Source organism: Lutra lutra, chromosome 7 (assembly GCF_902655055.1).
Source record: "Lutra lutra chromosome 7, mLutLut1.2, whole genome shotgun sequence".
Taxonomy (NCBI): domain Eukaryota; kingdom Metazoa; phylum Chordata; class Mammalia; order Carnivora; family Mustelidae; genus Lutra; species Lutra lutra.
The window spans coordinates 3058180-3073452 of NC_062284.1; the positions used below are offsets into that span (position 1 = coordinate 3058180).

General features: G+C 47.6%; 1 protein-coding gene across 3 annotated transcripts in view; it reads right to left on the reverse strand.

The window, feature by feature from the left end:
• ADAMTSL3 (ADAMTS like 3) overlaps nt 1–15273 on the reverse strand; it is a 342411-nt gene that overhangs the window by 173195 nt on the left and 153943 nt on the right. For all 3 annotated transcript variants that reach the window (XM_047736616.1, XM_047736615.1, XM_047736614.1), the window contains one exon: nt 9282–9408. In XM_047736616.1, the coding sequence (XP_047592572.1) occupies nt 9282–9408 (127 nt within the window). The remainder of the gene's footprint in view (nt 1–9281; nt 9409–15273) is intronic.

Consider the following 15273-nt stretch of genomic DNA (forward strand, 5'->3'; position numbering starts at 1 on the left):
TGTGGTGCATAAACAATGAATCTTGGAACACTGAAAAATTTAAATTAAGTTAAAAGGAAAAAAAGGAGAGAAAGGACACACCAGGGATGTGATTTGGGGAGAGCAGACAGCTGCAAGCTGAAAACTGATTTCTATACCCTCACCTGCCCAGCTATGACATCCCATGGTCCTGCCCTGAGCAAATTCCACACTATGTCATGGGAGTCTATTACTGTTGAAACTGCACCTGAACGTCCTTGCATCAGCTCTGGGGTCTATGCAGAAGCATCTCTCCCAACCTGGAGCTCCATTTCTTTCCTGGACTAAAATGCCTTCACCTCCAAAGAGCAGGGTAACAGGCAGGTGCCTAAGAATGTACACTTTCATGCTCATTTCCAGGACTCGGCTTGAACAGCATTCAGTAGAGGAGCTTCGTTATCCACAAGCAGCAAGTGAGAACTTTCTGTCCAGATGTTCCCCAGCATTGCAGCATACCACTTTTTCTCTGTCCTTTATAGTGCATCTCCAAAATCAAGAGCCTGATGAGGATTAAATGTTCATTGGCCTCTGACTCTATAGTGGGAAGTAGGGGTTCAGAATATGTCACCCCAAATATGCCACCTTGGCATACCTATTATTTTGAATGAAAAGTACTTGAGAAATAGCAGGTGTGGCAAGGACACTCTGTCCATCCTTCATCCACATGAAAGGAGAATATGAATCTTCCATGAGAAAGGCACCCTCCCCATACCGGGGTGGGGGGGCATAGAAGACATCTTTATCACCAGACATAAGGAATTTAGAGCTGAGAAGTTTTCATGAACAAACCTTGTTATGGCTTCACCATTTACTACCCTCAGCCTAAGCCCTTTGTCTTGTCAGTTCTTCACAAATGTATCATTCCTTTGTTTAAAAGGTATAAAAGCTTCCTGCTTTGGCCACTTCTCTGAGTCTCATATCTTTGTGGGCTCCCATACATACATATATCATTCAATTTCTTTTTTTCCTATCAATCTGTCTTCTTCTTACTGGGGGGCTGTCAGCTAAGAACCTAGAAGGGTAGTGGGAAAATTATCTTTCCTCCATGACAGCGCCACCAGAGGCTGAAAAGCAGAGGTATTCACCAAAAGCACATATCAGAGGCACCTGGAAAATTTGATGACAAACGGACCACCCAAAATTCTAGCGTAGGGCTTGAGGAGTAGAACATGGAACAAGCCCTCCAGGTGGTCCAGATGTGCAGGCTGGTTCCGTTCTTGTGGTACCTTTGTTTGGACCCCATCTCTCTAGGCCTCTGTGGACATTCTAGCTCCTGCTCCTCTGGCCACCCTTGGAAGACAGCTCAGGAGGGTGGCGGTGCACAGGGACTCTGAAGTCAGATCAGCTCAAGCACTTACTTGCTGTGAGGCTCTGAATGAGGCATTTCACACGGAGCCCCTTTGTCACTGTCCCATTTGTCAAAGGGGAAGCTGTAATTGTACCTACTCTGCAGGGTTATGCTGAAGAGTAAATCACATCATACGTAAAAGCACTTAGTGCAGCGCCTGGCACATGGGCACAGAGCCTATGGAGGCCACGGTTATTACCATCCTGGTAATTATTATTGTTGAGTACCTCCAAGCTCTCATCTGGTTAGTGGATGTCAGGTCTCCTGGGTAACTCCAGGTGGGACGGGGCTTGGCTGCCCATAGGCTCCTTCTGCTTTTAATTCACATGGGCAGCTGGTCTAAGTGGGTTCTTTGGTCCTGTTCCAGTCAAGTCACTACATCTTTATGGAGAACATAACAGGTGTCAGCTTTGGGGCAGGTGTGAAAGGCCCTTGATGAGCTCACATGCTCATGAGGGGGTCAGAGCACAGACAAAATGTCTCCTATACAGGCAGAGATGATAGCATGGAGAAGGTACCTAAACAAGCGTTCATGGGAGATGAGGAGACTTTACATCAACTCACTTTTCTTGCATATATAAAATTTCCTGGGCCCTTTAAGAATAAAGGTAAGCCACCTCTGTTGAGACTTTTCATTAAAGCACTAGTAAAGATCTTCTTATAAGATCCTAGTCTTATTTCTGTGACCTCTATTCAATCCCAATATCTGTTTAAAAAAACAAAACAAAACAAAACCGAGAAATAAATTACAGATCTACTTAATGGGCTTTCAGAGCTAGAAGAGGTCTTGGAAATCATCTGTGCTAATGCTCTTAGCATACAGATGAAATAGCCAAGGTCCCTGTGATCCCACGCAAGATCATAGATAGTGAGTGGCCAAGCTGAGCTTATTATCCAGTCTCTGGCTTCCAGTGCAGTTCTGCTGCACAACATTATTTAGTCCCAGTGAAACCATAATGGGAAGCAAAATCATCTCTAGCAAAGAGCCTGTATGCATTCGTTCAACATCTCCTATGCTCCTGTGACATGCTCTATAAAGGCCAAACAAGAAGCAAACAGAAAAGAGAAGAGCCAGCTCTAGATTGTGGATTGGTCAGAGAAAGTCTCCTTGAGGAGGTGACGCTTGAGCTCAAGGTGGAGGAAGAGGCAACCACATTAAGAGTGGAGGGAAGTGTTTTCCAGGTCCCAGGATGGGTCCATGCAAAGCCCCAAGTGGGGGAAGGGCAATTGGCACTCAGGAATCTTCCAAACAGAAAGACTGGAGCCAAGAGCACGTGGGGCAAAATGGCGCACATGACATAACATAGAGCCAGCCATGCAAGACTTTGAAGGTCATGGAAAGGGTATGGATTTTAGAATAAGTATAAAGGCAATTCATGAAGAGGTTAAGCTGGGGAGTTCATGGTCAGTCTGGATACTCTGTGAAAAACAGATTTCATAGCACTCCCTCTCAGTGGGGCCAGCACGTCATTTTCCTCTTGTTTTTCCTCATGCAGAGGACACAGAACACACACACAAAAGCGTGGGCGAGCTAGGAAGAGCAGGTACACAGGGCCCTAGATATTCAGTGTCAGGACCCTTCCTCTATGCTGTGCTCTCTCTCATTGAATTAAATGGGGGAACAGCTCATTAAAATAAACAGGGTGTAGCATTTGAATATTCCTTGGCCACAGAGACTTCTGTTACAAGTGTGTCATCGTTCAGAGTCCTGTCCTAGAAAGATGAATGGGGAGGTCAAGAGGGATGATGTGAGCAGACACTGCATGTGCCACGTTACAGCCAATACCGTCCTCCCTGTAACAGAACGAGTTCTGTGTACAGGCTATTTTTGGAAGTGACAGTCAAAGGAAAAATGGCCTGTGTATGAAGAGAAAATGTCATAATAATAACCCTCCAGCCCCAGGATTCTATTTCTGTCAGGAGTACCGAGCGAGGGATGTTTGGTAAGAGGGTGTGGATATCTAAGTCCAGTGAAAAGCTGGGGTTCCCGGTCGGCCTTGGGCATCCCTGTATCAACAGGCTTAGTTGCCACCAGGTTAAAAAAAAAAAAAAATGCACAGAGGGCCCAGAGCAGACCAGCTGAGGTTGTTTATTTGCCTTATGTGGGTAAGACCAAAACAGTGGGGGCGCCTGACTGGCTCAGTCGGTGAAGCGCCCAACTCTTGATCTCAGCTCAGGTCTTGATCTCAGGGTGGGAAGTTCAAGCCCCACATTGGGCTCCACATTTGGTGCGGTGTCTACTTAAATATATATATATATCAGACAATCAAGACTCCAAGTAGATGGCTTGCTTCTTTGCCACTGTGTTTGGAGTTTTCTCTCTTTAAAAACCAAGTGGCCTCTACTTCCCTGTTCCAATATCCAAAGTTATTTATGCCATTTTTGGTTCAGTCTCCCCTTCTCCCGTAAAACAGGAAATTTGCATGTTGTATCTGGATTAATTTCGGATTTTTCTCATAGCAAAAGTTCTGGCTCTGGGTGCCACGACCTCGAATCTGCCTCGCTGGCTGGTGGGAAAGACAGCCCGGGAGCAGGCTTGAGCACTCTGTCCAGAGCTAGCCTGTGCCAATGGTGTCTCACGGCTGCCGCCTGCCTCAGGGTAAGCCCCAAGGAGGGCAGGAATGATCGCCTGGCAAGGCAAGGATGTAGGAGCTTCGTGGACCCTGCAGGCCCCGTGATACACACTTGGGGAAAGATATGGCTTGGTTTTCCACATTTCTTTCACACAAAGCGTGATTATAGGGAAGTGCTTCCATATGGCCCAAGGAAAATCCTGGCCAGGAAGGGCTGTGGCGGGCCAGTTTCGGAGAAGTAATAGACATGAAGGGGTTGTACTGCAAATCCAGGAGGAGAAGCAGCGTGTTTCCATGCAGGCAGGGATTGCTAACGTTAGCCGGAGCCCGAGCGCGTACGTACAGGGCCCGGTGCCCGGCCAGCAGCCCTGCCCTCTCCACATCACCTCACCTGCCAGATGCGCCCGTCACCCTTTCTTTGTAGAAAGGAATCAAAAAGATTAGGTTTTGGGGGGTTTTGACCTGGAATGTCCTGAACTGGCACAGGGAGTCTGAGATGCCCTCAAAAAAAATCGGAATGGCAAATTTGGGCCTTATGGGTACATATGCATTCCAAGAAAATGGAGGGAAAATGCCTACCTTTCAATAGATTCTCCGGAGGGTCTATAATCCAAAAAGTGAAAATCAATGCGTGTGAGAGAGAGAGACAGGGAGAGAATCGGATCTACCTCACCAGGAGCGCAAAACTGGGAAAGGCAACCAGGCCCCTTCCAGCCAACACCCCCCCACACCTGTCCCTTCCCATTTCAGGGCCTCCTCAGCACACTTCCCCAGAAACACTGGTTTCTTGACCCAATTTCTCTCAGCTTCTCCCCTGGTTCAATTAGAATTATCTCAATTTCTAGTCTCTGCTGGACCCTGACAAAACGATGTGTATTTCTGAGGAGACTTCCAAGGTTTTTAAAGCCAACGCTAACTCCAGGCCCATCCCCAACACCCGGGCAGGCAGGCAATGATGCTCCCCTCCCCGTCTTCAAGTCCAAAAGCCGACCTGATTTAACCCTTCACAGTCCAGCCTGGCTCCTTGTGGTCTCCCCCTGAGCGGCATCCCTCCTCTCCCGTTCGTTCACTCTTCCTGGGCACCTCTGACAAGGTCTTCCTCCACACCCATCAGCAGCTTCTCAAAAGCAAGACCCAGGTTGACAGATGGTTGACTTGGACATCTGTTTACGAATGTCCACGTTGATGCTGAATGTATGGAAAAGCTGTGTCGTCCATGGGTACCCGAATGAGCCACATGTCTAATAAGAACCCTGCTGGCATTTCCTGGGTACTCTCTAGGTGCCAGGCGCTACACGGAACGCTCAGCATGAGTGATTTACTTATTCATCCCGACAACATCTACAAAGGCAGTATTATGGCCATTTCCAGTTTCAATGAAAAAACCAAAATACACATAGAAGTTAAAAAAAAAAAAAAAAAAACTTGGTGTACACAGTAGTAAGCCACAAACCCGGGATTTCAACCCCGGCCCCAGAGCCCAATTTCTTAGCCACTTTTCTATATTGTCTTTCATAGGTTCCTTAACATCCCCGGTCCTTAGGCCCCCATCTGTTGAGTGGGCTTGAAAACAGCAAAGCCATGCTAGAAGGGGTTGGCGGAATTAAGGGATACGGGAATGATAAAACGGTGTATGGATGTCAGTAAGAACAGAAAGAGGCAGAACCCACTCCCCCCGCCCCAGGGGGGGACGTCCCTTCCTACACAGAGGGCACAGCATTCAAGGAATGTCTTCGGCTCCACTGTCTTTACTGTCCGGGTGTGGAGAGGCCCAAAAGTTTATAGTGACTTCACAACTGCAGAGAGGAAAGCCATCCTCTAGGATGATGAAGGCGAGAGAGGGGCGCCTGGGTCCAAAGAGACATGGCACAGCAGCTTCCCCAGCCTTGACGGCCTCCTGCAGACCGGGATGGGAACACATGAGTGCTGCTGACTCCTCACCGTGTCCTCCGTGGGGCCTGCGCAGTCCTCCAGCTGCTGACATGCTGCGGGTGCGTGGCCTCCTTTGTCTTCCCGTCTACCCGGTCTCACCTTCTGTCCACTCCTCAACCCACGGCAGTCAGGCTTTGGCTCCGGCCTGAAGTTCACGGAGGCCACTCTTGCTAAGGTCACAGATGGTCTCTGACTTGCCAAAGAGTACGTTTTGGACTCTTTCTCCAGCGGGTATCACAGCAGCAGCTTGCACGGTCGACCATGACCTCCTCTGGGGAGTGACTCAGTCCTCTGGCTTCCACGGCCCTGTGTTTGCTAAGTTCCACGTTTACCTCCTCTTCTCACGTCCTCTAACTCAGATCCCTTCAGTTTCTCCATTGGCCACATGCCCTGACCCCGGGCGCTCCCCGGATGCAGCTCGGCTTCTTCGTGTATCTACACCCTCCCCTTGGGCGGACCTGCCTGCCTTAGCTCACCGCCAACGAGGGGACTTTGCCACGAGCCAACCGCGGGCCGCCCTATTTCAGACCCAGCCTTCCACCACAAACAAAACATGAGCATCTGTTTGAAGGTCTCAGAAAGGTACTGAGATATCGAATACTTATAGGGGCACATTTCCCAAGAGAAGGAAAATCCAAGGAGGTGAGCCCTGATCTTTGGTACGGGACCCCTCTTTAGGAGCCCCCCTTCAAAGGAACAGCTAACACACCCACTTTGCTGCTCAAGCCGGAGCGCTGGCCACGTCCTCACTTCTTGGGTCTTGTGGTCTTCATTCCAAGCGTTACCGAACCCTGAGGATTCCACCCACTAAAGATCTCTCAGATCTGTTCCTTCCTCTACCTCCCCCACCACGCTCCCTGGACGAGGCTTCATGATTGCAAACACTTTTGAGCATTCTGGGCTCCGTGCCTCCAGGCTCAACGCACAGGGAGTCCAGCCTCCACCTGCTGCAAGAATGATGCTAGTAAAACACAAATCCGGACATGTCACTCCTCTGCCTGGACTTGCACCAGTGACTCTGCTTAACATGACATGTGCGGCGCAAGGGTGAGGGCCTCCGTGGTTGCTTCCAGTACGCTGTCTGTCTCACCCTCCACCCCGTCCAGGCTGGAAGGGGATTCAGGTCTGAACGACACAGGACTAGTTTCTCAAGCATGCCAGGGCTTTCCGTTAGTGTCCTACCACAGACTTTGCGTTTCCTCCACCTGGAAAACCCTCCCCGCCACCGTCCGCCCCTCCCGTGGTGCTCTCCCCATATGGAGAGAACAAGTAAAATCCCTATTTCATGAGTCACATCAAAATAAATTCAAACGAGCAGATTTTAACGGAGAAAAACAAAACCGCAAAAGCGCTGGCAGAAAACACACAGGAATAATTTTTTCCCTTTCAGGTAGGGGGTTGCCAACTACAACCTGAGGGTCACTTCAGCTTACTGATTATTTCTGTAAATAAAGTCTGGTTGTTTTTTTGTTTTTTTTTTAAATTTCTGCATGTCTTGTATTTTCCCCTCCATTCTTTTGAGTTTAACTCACTTTTTAAAAAACATTTGATTCCATTCTCACTTCTTTTTCTGTATATTTTGGACATATATATCATATATTTCTTTTAGAGGTTTCAATATTGCTTACTTAAATACCATACAGATCACAGTTAATCTCCGGAACTTGAAACAACTCTGTTTTTTTTGTCAGAATTAAAAAATATATGTTTATTTTTAAAATATGGGAAAAGGAAAGCTTCAAAACCAGACTAGGCTGCTTGTTATGAATGTCTTGTGCGCATTCTAAGTAGAAAAGCAAGCCTTTTTCCCAAAGGAAGATGTCACTCGGACAGACAGACTGCAATTATAGAGGAAGGGTCTGAAACATAAAGGTGCTCATGGCAACTAGCAAAAAGAGGAAGTCCTGGAAGGGACACAGAGCTGCGAGCAGGTGCTTGGGGAGGAAGGCTCCGGGAGGTAAAAGGACGTGGCCTCAGGTCTGCGGTCGATGTCTGGCTGACCACCTGGGCGCCAAAGGGAGTTAGAACACTCATGGCAGGATCTGAGAAGAGGGCATCACCACGGCTTCCAGAAAAGCCACAGCTGTCGCTCATGAGCCGGTGGGTGTGCCCCTCCGGACTTCAACAAGGTCCCCTCGGGAGGATCTGCTTGCCAACACGTAGTAAGAAGCCTCGGCTAACAGCGCCCAGGATGGGGGAGGTCCAGGATGAGCAGCCACTCTGGCCGGTCCTGTTTTCGGAAGGGTCCCTCGTACTACTTTGAGGTTTGAGGTCCCCCGGGTGCACGCCAGCAAGGCAGCCCTGCTTCCCGGCATCACAGGCGTGGCCCGCATCCTCCACGCTCTCTCTCGCTTCTGTGCCAACTCGCTCTGCTGGTACCACCTCCCCGCCGGGATGCTCGCTGAGGAGGTGATGACACAACAGACTGGCCCTCGGACCACCGGCCACACTGCCTTCAGGGCGCTGGCTTGGCCATCTCCTCCTGCCAGTAACAGGCGACAGGCCTCTCGACCAGCACTGCCGCTCACTGCCACGGCCGGCCGCCTTTGGGCCTCGGGCACCCCTTGTCTCCACTCTCCGTGGCCGATGTCCATAGTTCTGGCTTGAATGAATTCCACTGTACATAAAGTTTTATCGGAAGACAGCGATGCCCTTTGTTCTCGAGTCGTCTGTGGGTTCCTCGCTGTTGTGACAACAGTCCAGAACCTTGAGGCCAGGAACACCTGCTCGGTAAAACCCTAAAATACTTACTCTCTGGCCCTTTACCCAAAAGGTTTCCTGACCCCCGCATCAAAGGACTAAAAAAGGCAGATACTACTAACAGAGGAAAATGAAAGTTTCCGAGCACATAAAACTTCGAAACTAACCATCCTAAAAACACAAAGAGGGGAAGTCAAGTAACAAACGGAGATCCCTGTCTAAAAGAGGCATCACCAAAAGATTGAAAAGTAAAAGTAAAATGAAATGGGCATAACAGACAAAAGGCGGATACTCAGGATATAACAAAGCTCGCAATGGTGGGGGAAAAGGTCAGCGTCCACACAGAAAAAAGAGTGACTTTAGCATCTGATCTGAAAGAGGAGAAGGTAGAAAAGGGGGAGACTCACACGACAAGATGTTCTTGTTGGCAAGCCAGGGGGGCAACTAAAAAGTGATGGCGTCACGCTCTACCTTAAAAAAATGGCAAATATTTTTTAAAAACTCATCATACTCCGTATGGGTCAGGATTCACAGAAACAGGCAGTCTTGGGGGAAAACGATGGAACCCTGAATGTGAGCGACAGGCTTTGGGAGAAATATGAATTTTGGAGAACGGGTCCGCGGCACCTCGCCCCAGGAAAGCTTAGCTCTGGGAGAAGCCGGAGCTTGGGCTGCCCTGCGCGTCCCCTCCCAGCGGGTTTCAAACCTACTTTTTTCCGGAGAGACATGCGACTTCGACTGTCCCCGCACCAGCCTGCAGGTGGAGCCGTTGCCGGCGCAGACGCCACAGTTGTCCTCGCGGGCGCTGCTCCCCAGGCGACGGTCACAGCCCACGGCCTGCAGACAGAAGCGGGCATCAGGAGCCGGGAAGGGCCAGGCCGCGGGGCCCTGCGGCAGCCCCCCGGGGTGAGCCTCCTCCAGCCCACCGCTGTAGAACGCAGGAGCGACAGACAGCCTCACAGGGCCCAGCTGTCAGGAATCTCACCAAGGCCCAGTCCCCCTCAAAGAGACGAATTAAAGCTGTCCCCTGCCTTTACATTTTCATTTACGTCTTTATTTGGAGTCATATTTTTGTGTACAGAAAATGAACGGAACATTACAGGCCCTGTTTCCTCTGCCCCCTCGCTCCCCACGCCTCCTCTCCCCGCTGAAGTCGATGCATTTCCATCTGGGTCACGTCTTACCTTCAACATTTTCCCCATTTGTATCTCAAGCCCCACATCCCACAGCTCAACATCTCTATTCTGTTTCCCTCTCTATTCTGTATCTTTATCTGTCCTTCTGTCCATCATTATTTATCTCTGTGAGCCTTCCTCTGTCATGAGATCTCCATACGTACCTTTATAAGCTATTTCTTGATTTAAAACTTTCTTAACTTAAATATAATTTAGTTAACATACAGTGTGTTATTAGTTTCAGGGGGAGGATTTAGTGATTCACCAGTTGTCTGTAATACCTCAGTGCCCATCCACCAGGTGCCCCATCCCCCGACCCCCTCTCCAGCAACCCTCAGTATGTTCCCTAGAGTGAAGTCTCTTATGGTTTGCCTCCCTCTCTGTTTTCACCTTATTTTATTTTTCTTTCCCTTCCCCTGTGTTCATCTGTTCTGTTTCTTAAATTCCACATATGAGTGAAATCATATGGTATTTGTCTTTCCTCAACTGACTTATTTCACTTCACATAATACACTGTAGTTCACCCATGTCATTGCAAATGGCAGTTCATTCTTTTTGATGGCTGAATAATATTCCTGTGTGTGTGTGTGTGTGCGTGCGCGCGTGTGTGTGTGTGATCTCTTCTTTATCCGTTCATCCCTGTATGCACATCTGGGCTCTTTGTAAACTATCCCTTAAATCCAGGAGAGGAATGAACGGGAGAGATGTCTCATAGCATATGCCTATACCACTACCTCTCAGTCCTTTGTGAATTATCTGTGTGTATGGATACGTGTGTGTCTCTACTAGATTGTGAGTTTCTGTCTATGAGGACATGGGAGAGGCGCGCTTCTTTTTACTGTACAAATGTCTTTTACATAATGTGCGCCAACTTATATTAAGTGGTGGGAGAGTTTATCCCTACCTCCCATAGCACTCAAACTTGTCTGCGTTTCTATACCTGGTGTTTAAGTGAAGGGATCTCTGGAGGCAGACAGCCTCCCTGTCCGGCCCCTCCAACACTTTCAAGATGGCAGATGGCCAACAGTTCGAACTCTCAGAGACCCATCCTCCTCAAGACTAACACACAGATAATAATACATACTTCACATAGGGTGTAACAAGAATAAAATGAGAAAATGTACGTAAAAACTCCTAGTACAGGCATTAGAACATTATAAAGGGCTCAATAAAAAAGACCCCCTTCTATCATCTCTGTTTTTCATTTTGTTTTGACTCCTGGGCACGGCCCCTGTGTTTCAGCGTGGGGAGCTGCTGAATTACAGCACCCAAGGTGTTGAAGACGGAATAAAACTGGAGGGAGTTGAAACCACATCTACGGACTATTCTTTCCAAAATTCTGGTGCTGAAGGGAAGGAGAAAGATCAAATAAAAGTTTCAGGGAGAGGCAGGAAAAGTTCCAAGGAAGTTTAAGGAAAAGCCTGTGATTAAAGATATTTTTAAATTCACAAAGGGCTGTCATGAAGAAAGGGTTTACATTTGTTCCTTGTACTTCCAAACAGTGAAAGCTACAGGTTTAAGCCTAAGTTTAGATCAACATCAGAAAGTTGGAAAAGTCAGAGTTATCCAACAACAAGCGTTCAACCATGAGCTGGGTAGGAGTCTTCTTGGCGGGAAAACTGGGGAGGGGATTAAATTCTCTGCAGAGTCGCTAAATCCAAAGGCTTTCGAGATCCTTTCATCCTGATTATATAATTTTATAAAGGTGGTAATGAAATACTAAGAATAATAGTTGATTTTTACTGAGTGCCTCCATGTGTCTGGCATTATGGCAAGCACGTCACAACAGAGTCTTCACAGCAACCTGACAACACAGGTGGTGTCTCCTGTCCCTATTTTACAAATAAGGCACTTGAATGTCAGTGAGGTTAAATGACTTGCCAGCATCACAGAGCCAATCAATAGGGTCAGTAATGACCAGAAAACCCAGGTCGGCTGACATTAGAATCTTTTTTTTTTTTTTAATAGTTGACATATTTATTTTTTTTTTTTTTTTTTTTTTTTTAGATTTTTTATTTATTTGTCAGAGAGAGAGGAGAGCGAGCGAGCACAGGCAGACAGAATGGCAGGCAGAGGCAGAGGGAGAAGCAGGCTCCCCGCCAAGCAAGGAGCCCGATGTGGGACTCGATCCCAGGACGCTGGGATCACGACCTGAGCCGAAGGCAGCTGCTTAACCAACTGAGCCACCCAGGCGTCCCTAATAGTTGACATATTTAATAGCATGTTTTTCTCAACATTATAATTTTGTGATTTACCATTTTTTTTTATTTTATTTTTTATAAACATATATTTTTATCCCCAGGGGTACAGGTCTGTGGATCACCAGGTTTACACATTTCACAGCACTCACCATAGCACATACCCTCCCCAATGTCCATAACCCCAACCCCCCTCTCCCAACCCCCCTCCCCCCATCAACCCTCAGTTTGTTTTGTGAGATTAAGAGTCACTTATGGTTTGTCTCCCTCCCAATCCCATCTTGTTTCATTTACTCTTCTCCTACCCCCTCAACCCCCCATGTTGCATCTCCTCTCCCTCATATCAGGGAGATCATATGATAGTTGTCTTTCTCCGACTGACTTATTTCGCTAAGCATGATACCCTCTAGTTCCATCCATGTTGACATCAGAATCTTAACACCATGCTACGCCTTCCGCACCTTTAGTACCAGTAGACGGACCATAAAGAACCGAGTCACACGGGCAATTTTATTAATATTTACCAGTACATGTGGAACAAATTAAGAGAGATTGATTCTGGAAACACACTTGCATGGTTGGGATTCAATCAGTGAGTAACTTGTGTTCATGCAAGCTTCTCCAAGGGGAGTAATTCTACCATTAAGTTATAGAAAGCCTGTTCCTGAGCCAAGCTCTGTCCTCACAATTTCGGTCCCTGAGCGCTCTGCATTTCATGAGAATGAGAATCACCCTCTATCTGGTCATCCAGAAAGGGTGTGGATTTAGGAGCTAGGATGGGCTTGTTTTGAAGAGCGTTTAGGGCCTTGTAAGATCTTAGGCAAGCAAACACCTCCCTGAGCACTCACATTTGTTTCGGAATTTCGTTTCAAGTGACAGTTCATCCAAATCTTACAGCCAAAAAAAGCAGTGAAAACATCACAGAAAAATAATATCTGAGAAGAAGCTCCAGTTGCCTTGTGATCCACAGGGTTTAAGTCAGAACTGCCCTTGAAACCGAGGGACTACCGAATGTGGGCTCTCAGAGCTCATCGTCATCCATAATAAGCAACGTTTGAAAAGCTGCCCGAGGAGTTTTCAACCTCTGTGACATCTCCTGAAGTCAAGATCTCTACTTGCAATGATTTTAAAAACCACGAATCGATAAAATGTGTCCAAAAATTTATTAAAAACTATTAAGTGACCAATTTTTACACAGGCAGGCACTACACGGTATAATTTAACAAGACAAGGCCCATATCCTACAGCACAGCTAATGAGACAACTTACACAAGATATCGGACTTAAACGAATATTTAAAATACATGAGCCGTGCTTTCGGGAATAAATACTCCTACAGAAATCATCACTTCACCTAAAGAGTGTTTCACCATTTCTGCATACGAATTCCTAACCAAATAAAAGAACACAGCATTTAAATAAGTGGCATCACTCCATGTTAAACCAATGAATCTTTCGAGGTAATTCTAATTTAATCCTTCTAGAATCAATTTTTTTTTAGTCACCTGCCGTTTGAGATCTCTTGAAAGTTGGATTCTACCACAGAAAATACTTTACATTCCTGCCTTGAAAATCAGAATGTATGGAGCTCTGTGGTGGTCATCAGAGATGTTCTAAAATACGGAGCTTCTCCTTTCAGCCCATAGGAAGACTACACGTCCCCATTCCCTTAGAAGTTAAGTGTGGTCTTGACCGTCTTGGGTCATCTTTAACTGTTTTAAGGCACTGAACTTTGGCAGTTGTCTGTTAGCACAGGAAAGCCAGGCAGGTGTCAGAGCACAATTTAGCTGTTAGTGGATAAGGCAAGGTCATTAACAGCAACGTGTTATTTTCAACTGGACATTTCACATCAAAATCCAGACTTCCGGCTTCTGTTGACAAACAGAAGCCCTGGTGTGTTTATGGGTAGATCCCCTCTTCACAGTGAGCAGGTCCCAACAGCCCTCCCGCTCAGCATGACCACGCCCGAGGACCCTGTCTCCAAGCGTCTGCTAAGCCTGACGGTGCTGTGGTGCAGGACCCACCTAGAATCCTGGCTGTCCTTTCCCAGAACCGCATCTCACGGCCCGTTACAAACTCCAGCCACATCTCCAGCCACACAGAAAGTACACGTGTCATCAGCACAGCGTAGTGGTTTCAGAATCTGTTTTTTCAAATCCAGAAAATTCCTTAGCCTCTTCAAAGCTCGTTTCCAAGTGGGGACGATGACCGTACCTACGTCACACATGTGAGGAGCTCACACAGCCAAAAGCTTTAGATTACTTACTAGACACCCAGCGGATGTCAGTTGCTATTAGTTTTACCATAACTACAACGTGGCTTCTTCATCTACTCCGCTGTCAGGAAACTCGATAAACAAGCACAATAAATCAGCGCTCAGCTTTCAGCAGCCAAGCTATCTCCTGTCACTGCCCAAAGAATCGGCCTACCCATCAGCATCACAAAAACAGAAGAGGAGGGGCGCCTGGGTGGCTCAGTGGGTTAAGCCGCTGCCTTCGGCTCAGGTCATGATCTCGGAGTCCTGGGATGGAGCCCCGCGTCGGGCTCTCTGCTCAGCGGGGAGCCTGCTTCCTCCTCTCTCTCTGCCTGCCTCTCTGCCTGCCTCTCTGCCTGCTTGTGATCTCTCTGTCAAATAAATAAATAAAATCTTTAAAAAAAAAAAAAAACAGAAGAGGAAGTGCAATTTCAAAATGAACTAATTCAGTACTGAAAACCACATTTTTCCTGCAAGCCCCATCAAGCCCTGGAAACTACTGGAGCCAACGCGGCCTCGGACATAATGAAGAGGGAGCTGTGGTCAGCAAGCGCAAGGAGGGACCAGGGAAAGGGAGCCTGTGCTGGATGCAGGCCTCCTGGGTGACAGTGACTGGGCTGGATTCACGGAATGGTGTTCGTGAAAGGACGGGTTTAAAACAGGACCTGTGAGGAGAATAATTACTCCTTTTTTACCTACTTGAAAAGCCCAAGGCTGAGAGATGGTATGAATGAAGACCACAGAAAATGAGTACATCCTGCCACCGGCGTCCACTCCAACCACGTCACAGAGACTGCTTGAGCTGAGATCGCCAACGGGATTGGTTTGGCCCAAATAAAGCAAGCACATTTCCCTTCTTATCCTCTTGACTCCTCCGAAATATCGGACACTGCTGACTCTCCTTCTTAAACACTCCCCGACCCTTCACTTGTTTTTTCTCACTTCGCTATTATACAGAAGTTCTGCCCCATCAAGGGCACCCCTTCCAACACATGCTCCTCAAACGGTGGGGCCATTTCCATTTCTGTCATTGGAAACCTGCTGTTCTTATTCAGTCTTCAGTGACATATGTTGG